At 52.8% G+C, this 27372-nt stretch overlaps 1 protein-coding gene across 6 annotated transcripts in view; it reads left to right on the top strand.

The window, feature by feature from the left end:
- The first annotated feature begins 5920 nt into the window (after positions 1 to 5920).
- Positions 5921 to 27372, top strand: part of KANSL1 (KAT8 regulatory NSL complex subunit 1) — a 104513-nt gene continuing 83061 nt past the window's right edge. For 4 of the 6 annotated variants that reach the window (XM_063354336.1, XM_063354337.1, XM_063354335.1 and 1 more), the window contains exons 1-2: positions 14912 to 15385; positions 25780 to 27166. In XM_063354336.1, the coding sequence (XP_063210406.1) occupies positions 25863 to 27166 (1304 nt within the window). In that variant the 5' untranslated portion in view covers positions 14912 to 15385; positions 25780 to 25862. The other 2 variants (XM_063354334.1, XM_063354332.1) reach the window with 2 other exon arrangements.

Genomic DNA, 27372 nt, shown 5'->3' with positions numbered 1-27372 from the left:
GGGGAGAAGGCGGGCGAGCATGAAGGCACTCTGGCGGCCGGGTTAGAGCAAGTGAGTTCACTGAAAAGAATTAGGGAACTGTCATTTTCTTACAACAAAACTATGGAAAAATGCAAAGTGTGGGTGTGGTGTGTACTATTTGCATTGAAACAATGTAATTTGTCTTTTTCCTTTTTTTTCTTTTTTTTTTTTTTTTTTTTGCTTTTCCTGACTTTTTATTTCGAAAATTGTACAGTCTTGGGGGGGGGAAAAAAAGTCTTTTCTGTTAATATATTTGCGATTCATTAAAGGATGTGGAAAATCCAAATAAACTACTTTTAAAAGCAAGGCTTATCCCCAGCTCCTTTGGGTCGGTGTTGGGATTCATCCGTCAGGCGGTGGGGGAGTGTGGGGGAGCTGGAGGGGGGGTTCAGGACACACCTCGGGGTAGGTGGGGGCCGGTTTCCGTCCCGCGGTCGCTGCTGATCCTGGTGTCGCCCGTGAATCTGCCGCGGGCTTCCAGCAAAACGGGCTGCAAGCGTCATCTTCCCGGGCTGGCATTTGGGGTGAGGTGTGGGGTGTTGTTACACCTGATGTTCGGGGCGCGCGGGGAGGTCTCTGTTCATCACTGGCTTCGTCCTGCAGCTCGCTGAGAGATGCAGCTCGCTCCCAGGTACGGAGTGGATTGTATTTTTTATTCTGCCTTCTACGGCAGGTCGTAACATCGTTTGTGGCTGCAACTGCTGTTGGCTCAGCAGAGAAAAGATTGCGGACTTGGCTGTACCTTCCCAGAATCCCAGAATCCCAGCCTGGCCGGGGCTGGAAGGGCCCTCTGGAGATCACCCCCTCCAACCCCCGGCCAGAGCAGGGTCACCCAGAGCAGGTGGCACAGGAACGCGGCCAGGCGGGGTTGGAATGTCTCCAGAGACGGAGACTCCCCCACCTCTCTGGGCAGCCTGTGCCAGGGCTCTGCCACCCTCACAGCAAAGAAGTTCCTCCTCCTGTTGAGATGGAACTTCCCAGGGGCAAGTTTGTGCCCGTTACCCCTTGTCCTGTCCCCGGGCCCCACTGAGAAGAGCCTGGCCCCATCCTCTTGCCCCCTGCCCGTTAGCTCTTGCTGAGCGTTGCTGAGCTCCCCTCTCAGCCTGCTCTTCTCCAGGCGGAACAGCCCCGGGGCTCTCAGCCTTTCCCCAGCACAGAGATGCTCCATCCCCTCAGCATCTCCACAGCCTCCGCTGTCCCCTCTCCAGCAGTTCCCTGTCCTTCTTGACCCGGGGAGCCCAGCACTGGCCCCAGAGCTCCAGCCGTGGCCTCCCCAGGGCAGAGCAGAGGGGGAGGATGAACCCCCCTCCACCTGCTGGCCACGCTCTTCTCGATGCCCCCCAGGATGCCATTGGCTTTCTTGGGCACCAGGGCACATTGCTGGCCCGTGGGCAACTTGTTGTCCCCCAGGACTCCCAGGTCCCTCCGCAGGGCTGAGGAAAGACTTCCCTTCAGCCCTGGAGGAAAAGCTCACCAGGAGGGTGATGGCTGTGTAGGAATTCCTCTTGCTGCGTACGCCCTCCGTCGTCTTGGATTAAAGCTTTTAGCGCTCATTTTTGCCCGCTATATTGGCCTAATCCAGTAATTGTTGTGAGAGCCAAGTTTGCCTGTAAAAGTGACGCTGGACTTAACCCTTTCCTACAGCCAGTTGCCTCCCCTTTTTCTTCCCCCGTGTTTCCTTTAATCCTGGATTCTATGACTGCGCAGTACAAACGCAGTCCCGTAGTTACATTCCCTGCTCCGCCGTGACTTCCCGCCCTGCTCTACGCGCGGCGGCGAGAGCCCAGTTATTCTTCCTGTGTCTCGGCAGCGGCGGCGTCCCTGTCGCTCAAACGCGGGTGACGACGGAGGCTGGACGCTTCCTAGCGGCAAAACGACGCTTTGTTAACGGCGGGCTGAGCTTTAGGTGTCTCCAGGGAAAAGCAAAGCATTCGTGAAATTTGACTCGCGAGCTGCGATAACTTCGTTCCGTGTCTGAACCGCAGCGATACGAGTTGTTAGTATCGGGATTGCCAGCTCGGGAATTTTTTTTAGCACCTGGACTTTACAAATACCTACAGCTTCTTTGCTGGTGCGTCGCGCTCCGCTCTGTCGTTCATCGGTAACTTTGCTGCTGCGTCACCTCCCTATTTTCTGTCCCTCTAACGAACTTAGTGACTTTATTTGAGCAAGACCTGGTCCGGGACCAGGCACTGGTTCATATTTCTTAAAAAATGGAGTGGAAGAACGGGGTTCCTAAGGCAGGAAGCCTGGTATTCCTGAGCCTCAGAGGAGCGGGGATTAAAATTATATTAATGCAGAGTAAGATTTCCTCTGCTGCTTTCGCCTGTCTGCTTTTCAAATACAAGCTTTTCAGTATTTGTGGAGCTCCCGATTTCTCAGTTGGGTCCAGCTGCCGGATAAACCCCGGGAGACGTCCCTTGCTTTGAAGTCCCGCGGCGGCGGGGAGGCAGGGACAGGAGGGGACCCGGTCCCTCGCTCGGGGTCACGGCACTGGCCCCAGACAGCAAACGCCTCTCCAGCCTCTCTGTCCTCGCATCCAGCCAGGCGGAGTCACGGAGCAAAGGGATGGACCGGGAACGCTGGACCCAGAACAGCCCGGGGAGGTGGAAAGGGGATGGAGGAGGGTGGAGGAGACCCAGGAGCTGCTGTGGCAGCTGGAACAGAGACCTGAGACTGATGAGAAACGGGGAGCGGGCATGGTGGGGTGACATGTGCAGGACCTGGCTGGGTGACCGTCCCCTCTCCAGAGCCAAGGATTCACCCCTTCACCCAGGATCGGACCAATCTGGGGCTCTTTTGGGTTTCTCAGGACTTCAGCGGGAGTGATGCTCAGCAGGGCCAGCCTCTGCTCTGCTGCAGCATCGCGGCACCCGCGAACCCGGACACCGATGGCTTCTGCATCCGCCAGTGCCCATACGTCTCGTCCGTGGCTCTGGCTGCGTTCCTGGTCCATCCATCGGGGGTTTGGGGGTCCACCCCCGCTCTCGTGTGATGCTCTGACCCATCCTCATCTGGAACCTTCTCTCCTGGCCCAGGCTGTTGTATTCGGCCTTAAAGGATGGGTTTTAAATATCCTAATAGTACCAATAAGGGAAGTCTCAGAAATGCCATCCAGATCAGAAAAAAAAACACTTTTAAAGGTAAATTCCATCAAAAATACCCCAGAAAACCACAGCCAGAAAGGAAAGATGAGTTCCTTTCTGACAATCTTTACATTCAGACATTTTACCGGTTAAAAATCTCCTCCTTTTTCAAAATCCAGCAGTTTGTATCCACTCACGTGCGGAACGACAGAAATTGTTGTCGGGACATTTGGGAAGCGAGCTGAAGGAGCCAAGGGGATTCCTTTGCTGCTTTCTGCCTCTTTTGGTTTCTCGGGTGTCGCAACAGATTTAGAAAAGGCACTTTCCGGTGAGTGTTTCTCCCCCAGACCCGTCGCGCTGGGTGAGCGGCGCATCAACTGCACCCGCTTTTACACCCTTCGTTAAGGCAATCTGCTGCGTCGCTGGCAATGGCCTGCAGAACACGGCCATGTTCTGGATTTTCTGGGAAAACCAGGAGAAAGAGCTGGGTTTCAAGGACAGTACAAAGCCCACCTTCCCTGGGGAAGGAGAGGCAGAGGACGGTGTGTGTTCGGGAGACGGTGAATGCGGCTGCGCTGTGGAGGGCGTCTCCCAGCTTTCGTTCAACTATAGAGGAGTTTGGCCGCTACGTTGAGCAGGGCCAGAAGTTCCCCCCTGCGCCCTCCCTGCACCAGAAGTGGTGGGGAGAACTTCGCGTTGGTCCTTAAAACCGAAAACATGGGACGAAGGGAAACAGCCTGCCTGTATCCAACACCAGGCGTGTGGTAATCCTCTGGCTGAGATGGAAGTCTCCTGCCTCCCCACGCCGGATGAATGACCAACGTCTGGCTAATCCTGCGTAAAGCCTCTGGGTCGTGGTGTCTCTCCCTCCATCGGCATCGGCCGGTGGATGGACCTACCTGGATTTTGGGGAGGCGCAGGAGCAAGAAATCCCGGCTCAAACCCGTCACAGCTCGGCTTGCCCAAGGAGCCAGAAACGGGACTTTCTTCCAGCAGAACTCACGACGTTGGAGATATTGGAGACGCTCAGACGTTGGAGACACTTTCTGATGGCACAAAACCTCCTGGAGATTCCTGGGGTGGGGTGGGGCACTGAGGACCGGGATGTCGCCCGGGATGTTGACGCTGCTGTTGACGTATCTGGAGCATCCCAAACGTCCCCTCTGCTGTCCCAGAGGGAAACAGGGACTTGTCGCACAGAACGACCATCAGCAAAAAGTCAAGGAGCTTGTCTTATCCTCGGGCTGTGGGACGGGGAGTCGTGTCTCTTATTTGAATTAAACCCAGCCCGTCGCTGGGATAAAAGCTAAAAGGCAGGAAAAACTCCAACAGAAGCAGTACCTGGGCGAAGAGCCCCACCGTGGTGTGTCCCGGGCGAGGAGGTGGAAGGAGATGCCAGTGGAAGGGATTTTCTTCTCTGGGAGAAGAAGGTGACGCTGAAGCTGTCCCCGCGCCAGCAGCGTGGGGCTCATGGGGGCCCGAGGAGCCGCTGCTGCGTCGCGTCGGTCGGCTGGAGCCTGGGAAGCACAACACGGCTCGGGGACAGCCCGGGCACGGGGACACGGGGCAGCGATGCTGGCCCTCCTGCAGCCCCGGGGTCACCCATGGGACTGGGACCCATGTCAACTGTGGGACAGGACCCTGGTGTCACCCATAGGGTGGGTGCTTGTGTCTCCTATAGGACACATACCTGGTGACACCCATGGGGTGGCAGCCCGGGTCACCTATGGAATAAGAGCCTTTTGTCACCTTTGGGACACACACCTGATGTCACCCATGGGGTGGGAGCCTGTGTCACCTCTGGGACAAGAGCCTGTGTCACCTGTGGGACATATACCTGATGGGTGACAGCCAGCCCATGTTACCTATGGAACAAGAGCCTTTGTCACCCATAGGACATACACCTGAAGTCACCCACGGGGTGGGAGCCCATGCCACCTATGGAATAAGAGCCTTTGTCACCCATGGGACATGGGCCTGGTGTTACCCATGGGATAAGAGCCTTTGTCACCGGTGGGACGTGGGCCTGGCGTCACCTCTCGGACAAGAGCCTGTGTCACCTGTGGGACCATACACCTGGTGTCACCCATGGGATGGGAGCCCATGTCACCTATGGGACACAAGCCTGGTGTCACTCGTGGGACAGGAGCCCACGTCACCTGTGGGACGCAGGCCCAGCATCACATATGGGACACGGGCCTGGTGTCACCTGTGGGACACGGGCCTGGTGTCATCTGTGGGACGTGGGCCCGGTGTCACCCGTGGGCCAGGAGCCCGGTGCCAGCTGCGTGGCCGGCGTGCCTCGGCACCTGTGGGACGTGAGCCCCATGTCACCCGTGGGCCACGAGTGGCCTGTGGCCCGCGGGACACCCCGCATCCCCCGTGGGCCACGCTCCGGTGCCACCCGTGGGGCAGCGCTGCCCCGCCGCCCGCCGGCCCCCCCTCCGCATCCCCGACCCCCCCACCCGCGGCGAGGCCGCCGCCGCCCCCCGCCCGCCGGTCCCGCGGCCCGGCCGGACCCGCGGCTGCCCCGGGAGCCGGCCCAGCGCCCGGGGCCTCGGGGCCGGGCCGGGCCGGGCCTGCGGGGGGGAGCGGGGGGGCGGCCCGGCGGGGTGCGGGGGGTGGCGGCGGCCGGGGGGTCCCGGGGACGCGGGGGGTGCGGGGCGCGGGGGGGGGGGCGGGCAGGGGGCGAGCCGCGGCACGGCATCAATCACCGCCCGCCCCGCCCCTCCCGCGCTGATTGACGCCTCGGCGGCCAATGGGGAGGGCCCATGCCCCGCGCTCAGCCAATGGGGGCGGGGGAGGGCGGAAGGTCCCCACTTCAAGGCTGGTTGAGCGGCGCAGGTAGGTGCGGGGCGAGGCGCTGCCGGTGCGGGGCGGCCCGGGGGGGCGGCGGGGGGACACCGGGCCGCAGCGGGGGGGACACCGGCACCGAGCGGGACCCGCCGCCTCCCCCCCTCCACCCGCGGGCGGCGCCAGGCCAAGTCCTGCGCCCCCCACCCTCCACCGCCGTCCCGCAACTTGGCTGCGGGGGCCGGGCCGCGGCGGGGCTGGAGGGGGGGGCGGTGGCGGCTTCCCCCCCCCTCCGCCCGCGGCCGCCCGGGGAGTTGGGGGCCGGGGGTGGCTGCGAGACGGGGGGGCCCGGCCGCAGGGCCCGGGGCGCCGGGGAGAGCTCCGCCCCGCCGCGCTGCCCGGGGGGGCCGGGCCGGCTCCGTGCGGAGCGGGGACCCCCCCACCCCCCTCCTCCTTCTCCTCCTCCCGCCCCGGGCCTCCATTTTAGCCCGGGGAAACGAAGCTGGGCCCGGGGGGCTTCTAGAAGGATCCGGGGGTGGCAGCCCCCCGCACCCCCGGCCCGCAGGCCGGGCCCCGTCCCTCCGGCCGGCCCGGGGCGGGATGGGCGGGGGCGGGGGGGGGGGGGGGCGTTACGGAGGAGCCGGGGTCGCGGCCCCCTCTGCTGACAGCTCTTTCTTTCCCCAGGTCCCGGATATTTATTTTCCCATCTCCTCAAATAAATAAATAAGAAACTTGCCGAGCTGCCAGGCGCCGGGGGAGGCTGGAAGGATCCCGAGGCCCTTCCCTGTGCCGACCGCTTGGACCGCAGGTGGCGAGGATGGGCCTGGCCAAGATGCCCAGCAAGGTACGGCCTGTCCCCTGCCCCCCCCCATCCCTCTGTCCCCCTCCCCGCCCGGCCAGGCCAAGCTGTGGGTCCTGCCAGCCCCCACACCGGCCGGGCCGAGCCGCCTTTGCCGGCGGCCGTGTCGGTTCTGGCGGTGCGGGGTGAGTCTGGAGCCCCGCACGTAGTTTCTTGGCCAATCCGGAACTTTAAAATGGAGGTTGGGGAATACGGCTGAAAATGTGGCTTCATCCCGTGTGCGTGCAGGGTGTTGTTTTTTTTTTTTTTTTTTTTTTCCCTCTAAAACCGTTCCAATGCCTGGTACGTAGTGAAGAGACGTGTGGCCTCCTCTTGGGAGCGTGCGGGTGTATTTCCTGGTGTTACCTGTCCTTGTATGTGACAGCATCGAGACATCAAGGTGTGACTTGCCCAGAAAAAGAAAGAACTTCTTTTTCCCCCTTATTGTGTGCATCCTTAAACCCCGGGTTTACAGCAGTTGGGTCCTTTTTACTTGCTGATACGATCTGGTTTATATATGTAATATTGAGAGTTTTGTGTGTACCCATCAGAGTGGTCTTGGCTTCATCCCATGAAAATTGAAGGTCTAAACCTAGGTTTTCACGCTGATATTTCCGTGCCTCCGCCTTCCTGACGTGCGGTGCAGCCGTGGTGCTTCTGGGTCTGGAGTGGAGGCGGCAAGGGTTTGCTGATGCTTGTTTTGAGAAGTCACTTCCTACCTTGCTAATGTTACTACACATTAAGAATTGTGTCCTAAACACTCAGGTACAGCACTCGAGTTCTGTGAAGCTGAGTAAAACCTAAAGGGAAGTGCTAAAGGGAAGGATATTTCCCTCTTTTCATAAATCTACAAGCCAAAGCAGCCTGACTTTAGGCCAATTATGGAGGCTGAATTTAGACAAATTCTCTTGTAATGGGAAAACCAAAAATCTTTACTCAATCCTTTCACTCTGACCTTAGGCAAATCTGCTGTGGTATCTGATCTCCAGTTGGCTAACCCAACAGTAAAGGCTCTTATCCTGTGTATGCATAATAACAGCAAGTTGTTGTGTGGGCTTTAAAAAAGGAATTAAAGCTCCCTCTTATAGGTTTTGGAGGTTATCACTAAATTTCTGGGAAGCCTGTGCTCGTAGGACTGCTGAAAACTGGTAGGAAATCGGCAGATAGCTTCTCTGGAAACTGGTCTTTATTTCCAAAGTCCAAAGAGGGGTTTGGCATGTGGCTGTGTGGAGCTTGACACCCGTGTGGGCGCTTGGGTCGCTCTCGGGTGTTGCCAGCCCTGGCGTTTCGGTGCGTATGACAACTCGTGAGGGTCTGTGGCAGTCGGCAGAGGTGTTGCTCTGTCTAACGAAACCTTGCGATTCCCAACGCGAGCTCGTTAGCCTCGTGCTTCAGTCTGGGAAACTTGGCGGAGTAAAAAAAAAAAAAAGGTAAAATTTAAGACCACTTAAGCTATTGTGAAATGGAGTGGCAGTGTCATCTTCATGTTGGTGGCTGGGGAAGCTGGAGGCAGTGCCAATGCCGTGCAGCCTGGCCGCTGGAGAGGGAACCCTGGCTCCGGATTTGGGAGGGCACCGGAGGCACCTGCTTTCCCCAGCGGAGGGGCCAGGGATGGGCACGTGGGAGGGTGAAGCCGGGTCCTTTCTGCATCCCGTGGGCTGGCAGGAGCCGAGGGGAATGAGTGGTGGCAGTGGGTCACGTGTAACCAGCCAGCGTCTGCTGGAGGGGGTGCCGAGGGGGATGTGCAGACCGTCGTCGTGTCACGACATAACTCTGCTCAGCATTTTCGCTCAGAGGTGTTTGCTTCTTGTGGCCAGGATGGAGTTGGACCTTGGTTTTTTGAGTGTATGAGCGTGTCATCTGTTCCTGTGCCAACTGCTTTAAAGCTCTGATTAATACATATTTGAGTGCTTTTGTACACTGTATCCCTGAGTTGCGCTCAAACTCTAGCGCCTAATATTATCGTCACAGTTTGCAGTGCTTTTTCGTCATAGAATAGAGCAACTTATAAGTTGTAAGTTTTGTAAAGCTCTTTGCCTGCAGCTCCTCAGAGGGGAGGGAGGGTTTCTGGGAGCAGAGGAGCAGGGAACGTCTGCCTGGTCCTTCGCACCTAACGGGCACAGGAAGAAACGTGCAGGCTCCGCTGCTCCGAAGCTCTCTGTGCTGTGGTGGTGGTCGCAGAAACGGGGCACTCGCTGCCTTATTCCTCTTGCTGGTGTTTCCCTGTCTGGGCACTGGTTCTGCTGCGCTTGACTTGCCATAGGAGGTATCCTTAATAAGGAGAACATGGAGGGACTTGACTTTTTCCACCTGCGATCTCCGATGTTTTCCTGTGGTGCTGAGGATTTGAAGGCAGGTGGATTTGGCTGGGACAGAGGAATTTGTGTGAAACCCTGAAACTCGGGGCTCAGACTTGCAGATTGTGTTATCTCTGGAACAGACGTGCTCGGAGCACAGCTCTGATCTCAAGATGCTAGCTGACTCTTGAGCATGACCGAAGGAGTAAATAATCTAATATCCTGGTCATCGACTATGCTTCAGTCTGGTTAAACTGCTGCTCCGGTTTGGGATTAAACTGAATTACAAGCAGCTACCAATAGAGCAGTAATTTTTTTTTCCCTGAGTCTGGAAATCCAAACAGCAATAGGATTGTTCCAAGTGCCCTACAGCAGAAGTAGAAACTAATTCTCCTGTTAGAGGACCTGTGAAAAGCCACGTGAAAAAGAAGCGTATAACGTGAATTAACGAACAGAGACTCTTAAAACAAGTGTTAATCTTGCTTGTGGCAGAGGGAGAACTTCCGTGTCCTGGTGTCAGCAGTGACTGGGGGTCTCGGGTTTGCTGTTGACTCGTGAGAGGGAGCGGGAGGTGCAGGATTTGGTAGAAATTGAATCTATGAAGATGTTCAGCGAGCCTTAGCCATGGCTGGTGGATAAAGGAAAGTACACCGAGACTTTCCAACTGGAAGGCGGAGGAAGGGTTGAGTTGTGCAGCAGGGGTAAACCTGGTCTTCCCCTCAGCCCCGTGCTGCTGGTACCATACCCAAGCTGCTTACCAGTCGCTGGGTTCCTAACTAATTCTTCTAACTTTTATTTAGATGAAAACTCCTTAATCTATTTGTCCATCATACAGTGGAACTGAACGTTACCCCGAGCAGTGGGAACACAAGCGTGAAATCTCTATGCTCTAACGATACCTAACCCGTAAGGTGTATTTCAGTGTTGAGATGTGAAAGGGTTGTCCCCTAACACTCCATTAGCCTGTGTCTCATGGTTTTATAAGACGTGGGCTTTTACATGATTAGTGCAGGATCACATTCCCCTCTTTTGCCTTTATTTTTTTTTTTCTCCTCCTCTCCCACGATATAACTACCTATAACCTGAAATGGGAAGAATTCAACTTTTAAAAAGTGTGCCATTACCTTACTTATTCTGCTAGTCATTTGTATTTTATTTTACTACTCACATCATTAAATGTCTGGGATCGTATAGCGTAATCTGCACAAAACATATTGATTTCCATAAGGAAGCATTGCCTTAATTCCTGCCGTCATGTGTTTCTTAAGCAAATACCCAAGAAAACTGATGGGATCTAAGGCATCTGGGATCTCTGGGATCTTTTGTGCCGTTTCATACCTGTGGTTTGGATGGATCTAAGCCAACGCGATAATATTGTTGGCAATTCATGGGGACCTACGTGATATAGGGTTACAACTAAATGAGGATTTGGATGCTTTACCCTCTGCAAATTGATAAAGCCTGGCTATCAGTCCCCAGCTGGAATAACGGCTTAAAAATTCAGGGTGCTTTACTGAGTCCTCAGCTTGCCGTTCTGCCTTGGAATTCTTCACTGTATTCCCCAAACTGGTACAAATAGAAGTTCCCATGAGGACTTTGGGAAGTCGGGCTCTTCTGTACAATGTGCGTCGGTCTGATGCAACAGCGTGGAGTATTCGAGTATTTCTTGGCACGCTGAGACCAACGTCTCTGGCAGGCACTCAAACATACAGTTACCTTCGTTAAAGTCTTACATTCCCAGCCTCTCATCCCTACAGAAACCACGTAAATATGTTTCACAGTGGAAACCATAATTGATTCAAAATAGCTTATTGCTATGTCTTAATATCAAATGCCCCTTAACTTCGCAGCAGATGAAGAGAATTTCCCCCCTGGCATGGGTAACAATGGAGCTGTGACCTTGAGAGGTACCGATGGAGCCTCCAATGTGAGAACAAGCAACGCGTGTTGTCCTTGGAACGATGAATGTCTGTATCAAGTGGCTTGATCTAAATCATCAAGGGGCTTTTCAAACAAGTGGTGGCACTTCTTATGTGCATCAGTTGGCTTTTTAAGTGACTAGTATGTCACCTTCCTGTTTATATCAAGCAAATTAAAACTTAATCCATTGATTTGGAAGCGTCCCAAGGAAGATCCAGGTTTGTAGCCCGACCTCGGGATACGTTAGTAGAATAGAGACCTCCCCGACCAGGGAGGTATCTGGGTTGCTGAGCTCTAGCAGCCTCTGCATGATTTACCTTCACGTGGCTCTACTTTCTGGTTTTTAAGGACTTTGCTCTTTTTCTTTCATTCTTAGTGAGCATTTTCAGAATAGCTGGCTGGGATGTGCTGTGTCCGTCACAGCTAAGGAGCGGCTTTCTTAATGTCATTGGACGCTTTCTCTAATGTTGAAGAATGTCAGAAGAACAATGATCACTGCAAGGGTTTCTTGTTGTTGCTACAGCTTACCTATATTTAGCTTTAAACCAGATGAGTCTTGCATCTTCTGAAGCCTCTGTGGCCATGGACACTCGAGTTTGCTGCTTTTTGGTGGGATATCTAATGACCTTGCAAATGAAGATGCAAAAGTTGTGGTTGTATCTGTAGGGAGTCTCATCAGTGTGTTCTTTGGTGGCTGTTGCCTTCTCTACCTTCAGGATGTTTCTCAAGCCGATCTAGTATCTTTGCAGGCTCAAGAGTCTCCCTTCATGTGTCCTAGTATATTTGTTAATATATGTACAACTAGGCGTATAATTATTGCGTAGAGGTGGGTACAATCAAAGCGAGTCATGAGGATTAATTGGTAGAGGCAATGAACGCGTGTGGGAAAGACAAGGTGATGACCAGGTACGAGCAGTTGAGCACATAACGCCATGTATTGAACCCTGTGGTTTGTATGTTCTTGATGCTTTGCAGAAAGGGGGGTGACTTCAACAAAAGATTTAAAGGCGGGTGCTGTAAAAATGTGGATTCACTGGGGAGAGCTCCTCTTGCCCACATGGGGCGTCTCAAGAGTAGTGACGAAGCTGTGGGAGGGACTCGTGGGCGAGGGCGGCTGGTCCAGGAGTAGCTGGGTGACCTGGAGGAGATGTTGCGGTGCTATTTTGCATGGAAAATGGAGCTTGGAAGGGCTATAAAAAGGTATATGATGTGCCAGAGGCCAAAGTTGTATTATCTTAGACTGCACGGCAATTTTTGCTACATCATCTCCAGATCAGGTTGGATGATGAAAGCTGTAGATGTGTCTGTGCTGCAGGAAGATCCAGATCTGTACCAGGCTGTCAGGCTGGAGCTCTCGGCTCTTGGGGAGCCTTGCCTCAATTAGCAGAAAATTCTGCACTGCAGAATGTACAAATGATTAAAAACTTCCTTGCACGGGAATTTCTTTTAACTTCCTCCACGACAGACCGCCCTCCTTCTTCTGTTCCAGTATAGAAATGCATTTGTTGCTACTTCTGCTTTTTAGCTGGACTGAATTCAAGGTATTTTTAAAAAAAAAAATATATAAATAAAATCCGAGGTATGTATGCTGTTGTAGGGTCCTGGCTTCCTAAAGAGCTGCTCGAATGCAGTGGGGAGAAGCAGGTCAGGAGAAAGCGTGAAGTCTGAATTCATTGTGTGATATCTTTCAGAAACTGTATTTCTGTTACCCTCAAGAATAGAATTTATCCTCCCTGTGACCCGGTTCCGTGCTGGATACAGGGTTGCTGATAACACGCTGTCCTCCTTGGCACCATTTCATCGTTGACTGGAAGCCCAGTTCAAGGTCTCCAGACTCATTTTCCAAGGCTCGGCGTGAAATTGCTGAGCCTGGGTAAGTGGTGCGTTGGGACGGGGATCGGCCACCCGGGAGGGGAGGGCTGTGACTGCAGGGGACAGGAGCAGAACCGGCTGCAGCTCCCTGCTGGGGCACAGCAACCACCACCGGCCTCTCTGCTGACCTCAGTGGCTCATTTTTCTTGAAAAACACTTAATTATGAGCTAAGTTTTGAGCACTTGTGGTGGTCAGCAGAGGCACGGTTGGGATGTGGTCTCTAGGGCAGTTTTGGCAGTGAGTGTAGGTGGCCGCCCAGGCCCTTAGAAAAATGATGAAATGTGTTGCCCGTGGATTTCCTGACCCAAAAAGACCCAGTTCCACAGCGTGATTTGTTAAGCCGTATATTGCATTTTAAAGAGCAATAGTAGTATCTTGACTCTGTATCTCCAAATCCTTCTTAAAGGAGGGGAGTGTTGCTTCCCCCCCGCCCATGGTGGTGGGATTTGACTCTGTATCTCCAAATCCTTCTTAAAGGAGGGGAGCGTTGCTTCCCCCCCGCCCATGGTGGTGGGATTTGAAGCAAGAGGAGGGGGGAAAAAAAACCTGTCTGCGTGTGCTGCGTAACCAGAGCGGGGTTGCCCGTACTGCCTACGGAAACAGCCTTCATAGTTCTTACCTAATTCTGCAGTCGAGACAGTACAACTCTTATTTGGTTGTGTTTTTTCTTTTTTTTTTTTTTTCTTTTTTTTTACTCTAAACCCAGCTCCCTGGGGCAGGCGCTGCTCTCCGCCAGTATGTAACAGCACGCGCTGTTGTAGCTTTTTCCCGTTGCAGACAAATGTTGGTATAAAGTACTTTTTTATTGGCATAACTGCATTCCCACTGTAGAGGCAGCATAGCTGTAGTGAGGGGGAAGTACTGCGCTGGCTGCAACAGAAACCGAATCAAAATCATCCCGTAGACCCGCCTGAGGGGGGAGAGCGCCTTCGCTGCGCAGCGAAATTAGGCGGTTTTGTGGCATTTGGTGTGTCGGATGAACCTGTGCAGGGGGACGGATCGGCGTCACCCTCCTGCAAATGGCCAAAAAACCGAAGGTCAAAGAGGTGAAATGGTTTCTGCACTCCCAAAACGAATTCCTTCCCGCCTGCGCTGCCTGTCGGTGCGTCCTGGAGTTTGTCGAGGAGGGGGTGAAAGTATCTGGATGGTGGGGGGAGAAACCCCCTTCTCAACGCCGATCACACTCCCGGGGTTCAACCGCTGAGGTGTCTGGGGAAAAAGCCCATTGGTAGCCCTTGACTAGGGGAGAGATGGATCTCTGTCCGCGGGCGCAGTAAGGGGGGGGGTCCTCGGGTCGTCAGCCCATGGCCGTGACCAGATTTTGCAGTAACACCCCCCAAAGCTGTGCTGGCTTTGGCATGCTGGGAACTTTAAGGATTTTAATGGAATTCTTACGCATGATTTTAGGGGAATAAAACTGAAGCACCTGCCAGGGGGAATGCGAAACGAGCCAGTAAAAAAGCTCCTGGGGGCTGCAGGTGGAGAGGGAAGAGTGTTGTTTTTGGGGCAGAAAACCCACTTAAAAGGGTGAAGGTTTTTCGGCTGAGAGCCAGATGTGGATGGAGAAAGGAGATGGAGTGGTTTTTTGAGGGGGGAAATGCTTGAAACGGTGAAAGTTTCTGCAGGGGGCGGACCCCGCGGCGGCGCGGGGTGTTGGACTACATCTCCCAGCATGCCCTGCGCCCCCCCGCCCCTGCGCGGGGCCGAGCGCGCCTGCGCGCTGCGGGGCGCCCCCTGGCGGGCGGCGGCGGGACCGGCAGCCGCCCGCAGGGGCGTACGCGGCGGCCGGACAATAGGCGGTGGCGGCGGCGGCTCCGCCCCGTGTCGTGTTTCCTCCCCCCCCACCGCTGCCATGTCCCCTCCCCGGCGGCGGCCCCGGCCCCTCCCGCACTGCAGCTCCTCCGCGCGGCGGGCGCCCGGCGCTGCGGCGGCGGCTCGGCGGGGCCCCCTGGCTGCGGGCGGGCGGCGGGCGCCGTGCGCGGCGCGTCCGGTGGGGGCGCTGCGGCGCCGGCCCCCCCTCCCCGTTCCCTCCTCCTCCTCCTCCCCCCCCCCCCCCCCGGTGCATTCTCCGGCTGACGGGAGGGGGAGGGCAGAGAAGGAGCCCGGCCGCCATTTTCCGAGCCGCGCCGCCGCCGCGCTCGCCCGGAGCGGGGGGGAAGAGGGGGGAAAAGAAGAAAAGCGCCGCAGCGCCCGCTCCGCCGCGCCCCGCCGGGCCCGCCCCGCCGCCGCCTCAGCGCTCCGAGCCGGGGGTGGGGGGGCCGCTCCCCACCCCCCCCCCACCCCCCTCTTCAAGCAGCCCCGCCGCCCGCCCGCCCCAGCCCCGGACTGCGGCCGCCGCTCTGCGCCCGCCGAGGGAGACGGCCGAGCCCATCCCCCCTGCCGCCGGGGCGGGCCCGAGCGGGCGGGGGGGGGCGCCGGGGCTGCGGCCGGGGCTGGCGGCGGCCGCCCCGGTTTGCGGCACCGCGGCTGCCCCCGGGCCGGGGTTTGTTTGCAAACTGCGCCCGTTCGGCGGGGGGGGGCCGAGCCCGCCCGGACCGCGCTCGCCGCTCGTCACGTGGTAGGTGCCGCTCGCCCCGCGCCGTTCGTTCCGCTCCGCGCCCGCCGCCCCGCGCCTCCCCCCCGCCGCCCCTTTGTTACCGCCGCCGCCGCGCCCCGCCGGGCCCCGCTGCGGGGCGGCCGCCGCGCCCCAACTTCTCCGCCCGGCGGGAGGCGGCTCCCCCCCTCGCGCCCCCCCCCTCCCTTCCCCTCCCTTCCCGGTGGCGGGGGTCGCGGCGAGGGGAATGACCCGGTGGCCCGCTCCCCCCCACCCCCGCCGCCCCCGGTGCTGCGGTTCCCTGGGGCGGGGTGCGGCGGAGGGGGGGGGGGGGGGGGAGAATGGCGCCACTTTAAATTGAAATCCCCGGCCCGGAGGCGCCCGTAGGGGGGGGCGGCGGGGTCCCGCCGGGCCCCTCACGTGGCCGGCGGCCCCGGTCCCCCCGGGGAGGGAGAGGGACCGGGCGGGGTGTGTGTGTGTGTGTGTGTGTGTGTGTGTGTGGGGTGGTGGTTTGGGATCATCCTTCCCTGACCGGGGAGGGGATCACCAGTCTGTGACCGGGGGGTGGGTGGGTGGGGGGGGGGCACACGCGAAGTTTTAAAAGTAAACAGAAAAAAAAAAAATATTTTTTTTTTTTTTTTTAAATTGCATAATCTCAATCTTGCAAAACGCGCGGAGGGGAGCGCGGCTCGGCCGTCCCCAGCCCCGCCGGTGGCGGTGGCGGTGGCCGGGGGTGCCGCTGCCCCGGTGGGCTCCGGCGCTGTCAGCGGGGATGTGTCACGGCGCGCTCCCCCCTTCCCGGGGCGCACAATAGCGTAATTTTTCATCCTTAAGCCATTTTCCTGTATTTACTTTCCGGTTGCTTTTTTTTTTTAATTTTATTTATTTATTTTTAAATTTTTAATTTTTTTTTTATTTTTTTTTTTTTTTTTTCGCACCGGCCGTGCCGATCCGGAATTATTTTTTATTTTATTTTTTTTTTTCTCAGAACAAGCAGGCAGAGCCTGGCTGTCCTGAAATCCTTTCCGCGATCTGTACGTGTGTTTACTTCCATCACGGGATTAGCGTCTCCCAGTGCTTGATGACAGAGAAATTTGCCTCCTTTGGGGTACAAATGAGGGTCGAGCGAAAAAGAAAAAAAAAAATACGGCGGCCAGATTTAGTGGAAACTAGCCTTATTTTCTACGGAAAAAAAAAAAAAAAAAGCAGAAGGTCTTTACAAACCGAGGTGTTATCTCTCTGCATATTAAATTTGTGTACAGGTGGATCAAACCGCCGGCACGGTATAGATTATATTGCCTGTTATGTAAAATGCACTTGAATGACAAACTGTAGTTTTCCATGAAACCGGTCAGGATATGGGAGGAACTGCAGGGCTTTTTTTTTTTTTTTTTTTTTTATTTGTTTTGACTGACCATTATATTTTGAACTGGTTTGGGCCACGTCCGTGTTCGCGGTTACATCATGTCATGTGTTGGGTGCAGTGTGATTTGTGCCTCTAAAAATAAGGGGAGGTAAAAGCCCGTGTCTCGGAGGTGGGAAAGTCGGAGAGTTTTTCAGCCCCGGTACGGTCCTGCTGGCGACGGGGAAAAAAAACCACTTTGGGGGGGAATTAAGGTGTTACGTGTGTGTGACTAATCCTCTGCCGTAGTTAGGAATCCAGCGATCTGTTCGTATCTAAGCCTTTTTTCTTTAAAACTGTATTTGTCCCTTTTATGGCCTTTGTTTTCATGGAGGAAACCTCTGATGCTCTTCCCCCGGCTTTAGCCTAGTCCTCTTGAATTTTCATTCTGGTGCAGGTAGCAACGCTGTTCGATCTGATCATATTATTTCTTTAATTAGGAAGCCAGCGGCCTTTTAAACCGGCAAAGGGGGAGACGGAGCGGGGGCTGTAAAGGCGAAACTGGGGGATCCCCCGATGGCACTGGGATCCTTTCCCTTGCCGCGGTGTCCGCTCTCGGCCACCGTCGGAGGCAAGAGATGGGCGGCATGTTTTTTGGCGCGGGAGGGATGGGTATGTTGTTGTGGTGGTTTTTTTTTTTTTTTTCTGTAGCCCCACTGCCAAGGTAGCACAGCTGTGTGGGGCTTAATGGATTGATATGCTGCAGGAGCAGTTAATTGTGGAACTCGGTTGTGATACTGTTATAGCTGATTTGTAATGATTTAGCGATGGGGATGACTTGTGTTCCCTCTTCAGAGGTGATAAAGCAGCAGATGACCAGGCAGATGCGTCTGTGTGTTGCTTTTATGTTGGTTTTTTTTTTGCCTCCCTCTTTTTTTTTTTTTTTTTGTCCTTTTATTTTTTTTAAACGCTGTATTCGAGTCTCATTTGCTCTCAGAGATCATCCGGTAACTGGAGAACTGGTGAAATTCTGACATCACGCAAGGCAGGGGTGAAAACTGAGCAGTTCTTTGACCAAAGTCACTTCCTTTTGCCCTGTTTATAGCTGTGTTTTTGTGAACGCAACTGCCATTATCTAATGAACCCTCGGAACAAAGACTGTCTCTGGAGTTTCAGCACTCCACCCTTTCTCTGCTCAGGCAGCGAGTGGTGCGTGTCCTTAGGAACCTCAAAAGACTTTTCCAGGGAGGATAAGACTTCTAATGTATAGCAAAGTAAAGATAAGGACTTGTTCCGTCCTACCAAGGCAGGGAAAAGGTGAAGCTTGGGGAGGGGGGAGGAAGGGCGAGCAGCACGTGTTTTGATTTGTGGGCCTCCCCCCACCTCCCCTTCCATATAATTTTCCTTTTCTGGAAAACTGTATTTTTTCTGGAATTATTTTCTGAGAGTAGGTCAGCAATATCCCTGCCCATCCCTGTTTAACAGCACCTGCTTTTGCATTTTTGTGTGTGTGTTTGTTTGTTTGTTTTTCTACTGGACCGTGTGGGGAAACAGGTGGGCCCACTTCTGCCTAAATGGGAATTTAATTCAGCGAAAGTGTCTCAGGTGGATCACATACCGATTAGACCAAATAATAAGTAAGTTCTGCACGCATGCCTCGGTTTAAAAGTGTTTATTATTTCATTAAAAAGAGCCTCTTAGCAGTCGGGCAGGCAGGTGATCTGAGAAGCGCCGTTTCCGCTCCTGCATTTTATAAATACCATGTCCCTGCTCATAACTTCCAGGAATACAATATCTATCTGGAATGAAAAGCAGCAAAGACTCGAGCGAGAATCCTTCCCGGCCCTGTAAATAGCGGTTTAGCTGCGTCTTCAAGGACGTAGTTTTGTGTAACAAATCGTTTAAATTGGAATAAAGGCTTTCTGTTTTTTCTCAGCTGGCCAAGGAGTTGTCGTTCGCAAATCAGCGAGAGTCCTGGTGAGGCAGGACTTGAGTAAACATAATTCCATTAAACCCTGCGCCTGTCCTCTTCGGCCTGAGTTCAGAGCCGCGTTTTTGGCAGAGGACAGTTTGGATAAAGTCCTCTTCAGGTTTCAAAGAAAGTTAGAAAATAAGTGTGTATCTGCCCCTGCCACGAACCGCTGGGAGCAGAAAGCTGCCAAAGTGTAACTCCCTTTAGAGAACGAGACAAACAGCGAAATGGGATATGCTAATTGCCGGGAAGGCTTGATTCTGGAGGACGGAGTTTTGACAGCGCGCTAGCTGAATTTAAGCGTCAAACTGCGCTGTTTAGCTCACAAAACGAGGAAAAAAGGTAACAAAATCACACCTGAAGAGACGGCGCGGGAGTAGCTGTCAGCCTGAACAGGCCGCATCTTCTTCTGTCCCTTAGTTAATCCCTTGCTGCAAGCTTTTTTTTTTTTTGCAGGTTTGGTGGAAAGACAAGTGTTTTAAAAAACCACAAAAACCAACTAGCTATTTTAAAAAAAGTTTAAGTGAAACGTATCCTTCTGTATCAGGAGGTGCTTCGGGCCTCGGAGACGTTAGCAGGAGATGGACCTTAAAGTTTCAGCTCTATCAAACGTTGGGAGTTCTCGCTCTGAAATCTTTATAACTTCCTGCCGAGGTCTGCAGCGACAGAGGTGCGATGGGAAAGGTTACCCTCCAGTTGCCTTCACGCTAAATGAGAAACAGCAAACCGGGTTCCCGCTGTAATTATGGCCTGTAAAAAAGAATCTGGGAGGCGTGATTGAACATCGCCTTCTTTTACACGGGTATCTCTCTTCTGGAGTTCGCGTCCTCTTGTTTTCAGTGGCTGCCATGGCAGTCTTTGTGGATTGTTCTCTCTCCTCTGAGATCCGAGGAGCAGTCAGAGCTGAGATCTGCCGTTAGCTGAGCGGACGCGTCCCGGAGAACTGCGTTATGAACTCCATTCAAAATAAGGTATTTAAACACAGCAGGAGGCTGGTCTGAGATTGGGCAGGGATCTAGTGGTTGGAGATGCTTAATTCTGCTCCTCTCTCTTCTCTTATTTCCTCTTGAGGATGTGGATGGTTAACGCAAGGCACTCTAAAAGACTTTGTAGTGACAATCTGTGCCTTGCTTTAAAATATCGACATATTAAGGTGGTGCCATTTATGGGGCGGGGTTTAAAAGTTTTGGTAACAATCCTAGGCTTTTGAGCAAAGGTTGGTATGACCGCACCTAGTGAATGAAAATGTGCCTTTAAAATTAAAAGGCAATTCTGTTTTTTGTTTAACTTGCTCCCTGAGTCCTGAGTTCAGGTTTTCATATTTCCTGGGCAACTTGCCCAGATTATGCGAAAGAAAAACAAGATTTCTCAGATACGGGATAGGGGGAGACCCGGATTTCACAATTAAAGCTTGCTTTTTTTTTTTCTTTGTCTCGATCAAACTGCTGCTTTGTGCAAATGTCCCATTACTGTTTTTTAAACCACGTTTCTTTTTATATGACTGTAAGCGGTAACTTCATTCTGAAGAATAACTTAACATACCCATACCCATAGCGATGGGTATTTTTATCTCCGGCCACTTGGTTTTCCAGGTGAAGGCATTCTTCCTTACGGTTATTCAACTTGCCAGACTTTTGAGTGGGGAGATGACAGTTAATCTGGCTTTGTGGCTTTTGTTTTTCTTTCTGACATCGTATTGGTAAAACCTTCTCTACCTCCGGTTGTGCGATTGATTTGGTTTATTTAGATCCAGTGAGAATTCACAGGCGTAAGAGAAAATTCTTCTTGAAGGAGGCCTCACCTTGCTGTTTCCAGAGCTGACCAAAAGATGCTGCCACTTGTGCGGACCGGCAAGTGGAAACAGCAGCTTTTCTTTTAATCTGGAGGGCTTCTGGTCAGAAACAAGGGCTATAAAAGCTCAGTAATATCTTTCTTATTTGCCCCGGTGTATAAGTATGGGATGTTCTTAATATTAAAGTTCTTATTTTTCCCAGAGAGATTAGGTGCGAGTCTGTAGTGTTAATAGATGTGGAAGGTACTCGTGTATTTATTTGAAAAAAAATAATCTGTGGTTCTTATGTGTGTTCTCAACCTTTTTTTCATTAATATTTTTTTTTAAAAAAAGCCTGTTTCCCAAATGTAGGTCACTATAAGCGTACAGTCTGCCAAACGGCACGTGATGGCTGGATTATCAATAAGTTTATCGTCCTGTACTTGCCTGTCACGTTTCCTTAATTAAAGCCTTGAGAGTTACTTCTCATGTAAATCCTTCTCTCAATTGGTAAATATCTGTCTTACAACTGTAAAATGTTGAAAGGTGATAAGAAAAGGCATGTAGAGGATCTGTTATGCATAATAGGTGTAACCTTTGGTAGACGGACATTTTTGATGCGGAAAATATTTCTAGGGCTCAGGGTGTGTTGAGTTATCTGCATTTTAAGTTACTCTGCTGAGGTCAGAAGCATAGGTGATGTATTTCAGTTGCAAAATTAAGTGTATAGGGATTTTATTCTAACAGTTTTGTTTGTTGGGGTTTTTTTTGCTTTTGTTTGGTTGTTTTTTTTTCTAAAAGACTTCTGTAACCACACGAATTCAAGAGTCGGCTGCACTCTTGATTCGTAGTGGGGGAGGAGAGGGGAAGTGGGAATCGGTATAACACTCACTTCCTTCGGGGTAGCTCTGCCTTTGCTGCTTCTGACGCAGCAGCACCTTCGTGTACGTATCCCCTGCAGAACCTGTGTGGTGGTAGGACAGAGCTTTGGGGGTGAAGTGGTCTCAGCTGGGGGGAGCCCTGCATCTAAACAGGGGTTATTTGTCCTTTACGTACGTTGAACTGAAGTCTCCTCATGGCCACCCGTAACCTCGTCTGTCTTCATTTCTTGTGCAAGTTGTAGGAAAAGGGGAAGGCGCCCAGGTGGGTTTGGGCAAGCGCCTCGTAGGAGGAGATCTGGGGAAGGAAGGAGACCTCGCAGCAACTATAAAGAGCAGTCCCGGAGCGGTTTGGCACGTGATGAAACTAGACAGTAGGTGCAGGAGTTTGGATATAATGTCAGGGGTTTAAGCTGTAATTCGGGGAACATACATACGCAAGGTAGAAGCGTGTGTCACCGAGGGATCGAAGGCAGAGGTGATGTGGCCAGGCGGGTGCAGGACTCGGTGGCCTGAGAAGGGTGGCCATGGGGGAACTTGTGTCTGCAAGGAGATGTGCTGGTGGGAAGGCATGGAGAGGAGCTGGAATGAGCATTTAGCTGGGTGGGCAAAGCAGGGGCTATTGATACCTCCTGTGTCCAGGACTCTGAGCAGCTCCCCAGATCTTCTCATGAACCTCCCCGGAAGCACAGGTGCCCAGTTTGTCCCCAGGAAACTCTAGTCACAAAGATTTCTGAGAGCAAAAACTTCCCGTGTTCTTGCTGGGCTTATTTTTCTGAGGTGTTGCACAAAATCATGTGCTTGGAAACCCATGATTCTGCTTTCAAGGTCTGGTTGTAAAATTGGGTTTTAAAAGCAGACGGTCTTGAATAAGTCAGCATGCTGAGGGATTGTTTTCAGGGGTGTTGTGACCTGATAGCTTCTCCGGGGTATAGTGTGACTGGGCACGTTCCTCGTGCCTCTTCTGACGTCCCGTCGTTGCCTCGACCTTATCCCCACTTTTCCCTTTGCTCTGGGTTTAAAAAGCTTTAAGAGTTTGAATGTTGGTGTAGTTGATGTGGAATCGTGGGTGAAGCCACCTGAGTGGGACTGGTGACTTTCCTCCCTCGGTGGCCTCGCGTGCACTCGGGAAGCGAGGGAAGATGGGCGAGTTACGATTACCCTGTTTTTACCTGCTTACTAGAGCCTTTCATCTTCCCTCTGTTAATTAATGCTAACTGCTCTGCAGTGCTCTAGTTTTAAAGTGAAAATGAAGAACGTGCTTGTGGATGTTGAGTGTTATCTTCAGACACGTTGTAAATGCCACGATGGTCTTCCAGGAGCAGCTCCTTTTGGATCTTCCCGAGTGAAGTCCAGCACAAGGTGTTGAGCAGGGCTGGAGCTTCTACTGCAGGAGACCCGTTGCGGTGGTGGAACTGGAGCGGTAATCCACTGTCTACCAGCAGGACTTCTGCAGGAGAAGCCTCTTGGTCAACTCAAGTGCTGGGAGCCGTAGACCCTTGGCGGAGAAACACTGAAAAAAGGGACCCGTGGGTGCTCACATCAGTCTAGTGTTGACGGGTGGTAGCAGTTTGGTAGAACTTCCCAGAACGGTTTGAGCCCTAGAGGCAGACAAAAGATTCAGGATAATTCTTGGAAATACTGTCAAAATTCTCAAAACGCCTTGAAAGTTCTTTGGAGTGGGAACATGCCAATGGCCTTTCCTTTTCTTTATTCCTCCTTCCTATGGTCACCTCCGAGATGCCTTACCAGCCTCTTCCCTCCGGTCCCCTGTTAGGAAGAAATTACTGATAAATGCAATATGGCTTTAATAACAACCAAAACTTATAAACAGAGCTGGGGGGAAACATACTTAAAATATTCCTTAATGTTTTTTCCAGGGGTTGTTCGTAAGAGTAGAGGTCTAATTTGGTGTTAGGAAAAACCAGCGCTGTCTGGCACGCAGGTAGTTTATAAGGACTTAAATAAAAAAAATGCACCCAGTAACTTTTGGAGGTCATCTTTAAGCTACTAGAACAAAGCCTTATTCTTAAGAGAGCTTTCCAGGCTCCCAAAGTATTTTAAATGCTGTCCACCCAACTAAAAGTGAAGCCAAGGAGGGCTGCAGCAGCCGAGCGAGGAGGATTTTCTTTTTAAAGTGAGTTTGCTAACCCGGAGGAAAAGGCCGTATGAAAGTTTTGCTTCCGTTTTCTACTTCTGTTATTTTAACTGAAGTTGATGACCTACAAATTTGCTGTAAAATGCTCTGCAGCCTAGGTAAACTCCTCAGTGGCTGCAGCGTGGTGCAGATACGTTGATGAAGAATGATTGCATTCAGCGCCCGAGTGCAGGTTTATCTGCTTTTTTTCGCAACTTGGCTATTTCCTGAGCGGCTCTCGGTACCTCGCGGTGCTGGGGTGGGGGTTGCGGTGAGGAGCACTGACCCGGGGGCTGCCTTCGGAAGGCACAGCGGCGCGTTCCTGCAGAACTGAGAGCGCCCGTGGAACACTCATCCCAGCGTATGTGTCTCCGGTGAAGGTCCTGGTGGGAGGCTGGAGTGGGGGAAGTCCTTTATTCTGACAGTCTTCCTCCCTCCTCTCCCAAGGGCGTCTTAGCTACAAGTGGAAAGTTCCCTGCAAGTTCCTTTTTTTTTTTTTTAAATTTTTTTTTTCTTCTCCTCCTGAATAGTCATGCTCAGTCTTTATTTATGGACCAAAGTGGTGACTAAAAGCCGTTTTCCGTGAGGGTGCAGTAAATTTTTAGGCCTGCAGTATGCTTTGTTTCAGTCAGGACAAGGTGTAGTTGATTATGAAATACGCTGAGCTCTGTCAACGGGGGGCTTCTGAAGTCTGAACCCACCTCTAGCATCTCTGTATTTCTGTTACAATAGCTTCAGTTTATTTTTTTTATCTGTTCCTCTGTGAGTGTATCCTTTCTTCCCCGCCTTCTTCCTCCGTGTCACCTAACTGGCTTGGGCCAGAGAGTTATCAAGGCTGTAGATGGTCTGAATCGTAGACGTGGTGAGGGGCCTGCCAGTTGGCCAAGACACCAAACACAGCGAACAATTGAGCTTGCCCTGTGGGCCCTCCCTCCACTGGGGCGGTGTGGGTTTGTTTCTCTGACTTTTCGCAAAAATCCAGTCTTCGGTACTTGGTGTTTTTCAGCCCCGCTGTCTGCCTGTGGTCCCTGCGATGGGGAAGCACCTGGTGCGACGCCGGGGGAGCAACTCGTGGCGCAGCTGAACGAGGCTGGAAACAAAACTGGCTGTTAAGTTTTGCTCGTTCAACATAGTCAAACTTGAGATAGTCCTCACTTTTCCTGTAAAGTGGTATATTAATTTGGCCGTTGGGGTGTCTTAATGAACAGCTACAACAAGCTTATGCAAATTTATGTGAAATGAGAGGATTGGCACATCAGGCAAGAGATCAGGGCAGCTTCTTATTATTAAATTGACATTGAAATAGCTTATGAAGGTGCTAGATAAATTTTGCAGCAAAAGGAAAATAAAGAAACTGTTGCACTGCTAGCACAGCCTGTGCTGTGGGTTAGGTGAATGCCGTTAAAAAAAAGGAATTAAAAAACACTGATGCTTTGAGTGTTAAAGGAAGGAGGGAAGTGACCAGAAATGTTAAAGGTGATGGAGGGGGAAAGGTTGCGATATACATGAATGAAAGGTCTGTGGTTATTTCTCTTGATTTGTTGGATCTCGTTGAGTTAAGCCGGTGGCCGGGTAGTACAGTGAGAGCGTAGAACTGCTCTGTCATGGTGTGCGGGTGGGTTAATCTTTATCTGTGCTCTCGAAAGAGAAATGGGATTTGTGAACACTGGAAATCACCTGGCTCATTCGGAAATGTACTTCTGGGAAAGTAGGTTTCATATACGCCAGGGAAACGACTTTCTTCAAACCCCAGGCTTTCAGGGAAGCGGTTGGGGTTGCTGGTGGGTGTGGGGTGGAGGGGTTTCTCCAGCCTCCGGGAGGTTAGGCATATGGAGATTTGTTCCCCTCAAGCCCTGTCTCTGTTACGTTTCATAGTTCTAATTTGTTATTTTTAACGCACCTGAGCTGGTGGTAGAAGCGGTGAAAACTGTTTTATAGACGTAGCTCAGGGATTTTAAAGATGGAGTTGGTGAGCTGCTGGCTTTGAGGAATGGGTGTAACCAGGGCCAGACCTGGTGAAGGCCTGGAAGGATGCGGGTGTGCTGGGACAGAAAGGCCAGGATAGTTGTTCCAGGCAGGCAGTAGCTACGGGAGATCCTGAGGACCGGCTTGCGTCTTGTTACTTCTGTTTTTACCAGCCTGGTGCCCGGGTGGCTCTGCCGGGCGTGAGGCTGGTGGTCGCAGAGGGAGGATGCTGTGCGGGACGTGAAGCTTGTGTGGTGTTATCAAGCGTCGATAAGTCTCACCGCTGTTGTCTGTCCTGTTTTATTTTCTATAAACACGATGCCTAACTTTGTGTTTTCCCTTCCCTTCCGCAGGCTGCCCTCGGGAGAGGCAGTGGGAGGCAGCGGAGCTGGCCTCGGCACCGGGAGAGGCTGGACTTCCCGTCTCTCTGTGCTGAATGGCTGCGATGGCGCCCGCTCTCACTGACGCAGCAGCTGAAGCTCACCACATCCGATTCAAGCTGGCTCCCCCGTCCTCCACCTTGTCGCCTGGCAGTGCCGAGAGCAACGGCAACGCCAACAACATCCTCCTGGCCGCCAACGGCACCAAAAGGAAAGCCATTGCTCCGGAGGATCCCAGTTTAGATTTCCGAAACAACCCTACGAAGGAAGAGCTGGGCAAGCTGCAGCCGCTAGTGGCCTCTTATCTCTGCTCGGATGTAACATCTGTTCCTTCAAAAGAGCCTCTGAAGCTGCAAGGAGTCTTCAACAAGCAGACAGTCCTTAAATCTCACTCTCTCTTATCTCAGTCCTTCTTGAAAACAAGTGATCTGTTGGGGAGGCAACCGGTGTTGGAATTCACTTTGGAGAATCTAAAAACAATGAGTACTAATAGCCAGCCACCTCTCCCGCAAGCGCCTGTAAATGGCTTGGCCAAGAAATTGGCCAAAAGTACCAATTCAGACCATGAAAACTCTAGTTCTCTGAATGGTGGGAAGTGTGCTCCTCCTCCTGCTGCCCTCCAGGGTGTTGACTATAACGCAGGAGGTTCTGAATTGGGGGACTTGAAGACCGGGTTGACCAATTGCACTCTTCCACACAGAAGCCTTGATGCAGAGCACACAACTCCATTTAGCAATAATAGCACTGCAAACAAATCTTCCCTTAATTCCACGGAGCAGCAGCGGGTGCTGGAGGGTGGCGGTGGAGAGACTAGGTTGCCCGGTGTTGCCAGTCACTCTGACTTTGGGAGCAGTAAGTTGGAGGAGCAGAAACCTTCTCTGTTGGCCGGTCACCACAGTGCTCTCGACTCGGAGATGAGGACGAGGGCATTGCTGCGACGGCAGGCAGACATTGAGAACCGTGCCCGCAGGCTGCAGAAACGCTTGCAGGTGGTGCAGGCAAAGCAGGTGGAGAGGCACATCCAGCAGCAGTTGGGTGGCTTCTTGGAGAAAACTCTGAGCAAGCTTCCAACTTTGGACCCCCTGAGGCATCGGAGCCAGCTGATGTTGACCAGGAAAGCAGAAGCAGCCCTGAGGAAAGCTGCGAGTGAGACAGTTACTTCAGAAGGCTTAAGCAGCTTCTTGAAGAGCGATTCAATATCGGAAGAACTGGAGAGATTCACGGCCAGTGGTATGGCCAACTTGAGATCCAGCGAACAGGCGTTTGACTCGGATGTGACTGACAGCAGCTCGGGAGGAGAGTCTGACGTTGAAGAAGAGGAACTGACCAAAGCAGACCCAGAACAACCCCACGTACCACTGTAAGTACCAGTCACGCTTCGCTTACCGCTGGCGGGGGGGGGCGAGGTGAAAGGTGGCAGATGAAAAATCGGGATTTTTTAGGAACACTCTTCTCTCTTGATGGGCTCAGACCAAAGAAGTAATTGTTAAAACCAGTGTGGTGTGATTTGCAGCACGCTTCCTAGTTCAGGCAGCACGTGCAGCGTTGAAGGTAAAATTCTTCGTG

This window comes from Chroicocephalus ridibundus, chromosome 17 (assembly GCF_963924245.1).
Source record: "Chroicocephalus ridibundus chromosome 17, bChrRid1.1, whole genome shotgun sequence".
NCBI lineage: Eukaryota > Metazoa > Chordata > Aves > Charadriiformes > Laridae > Chroicocephalus > Chroicocephalus ridibundus.
This window is presented reverse-complemented; position numbering and strand designations above follow the sequence as displayed.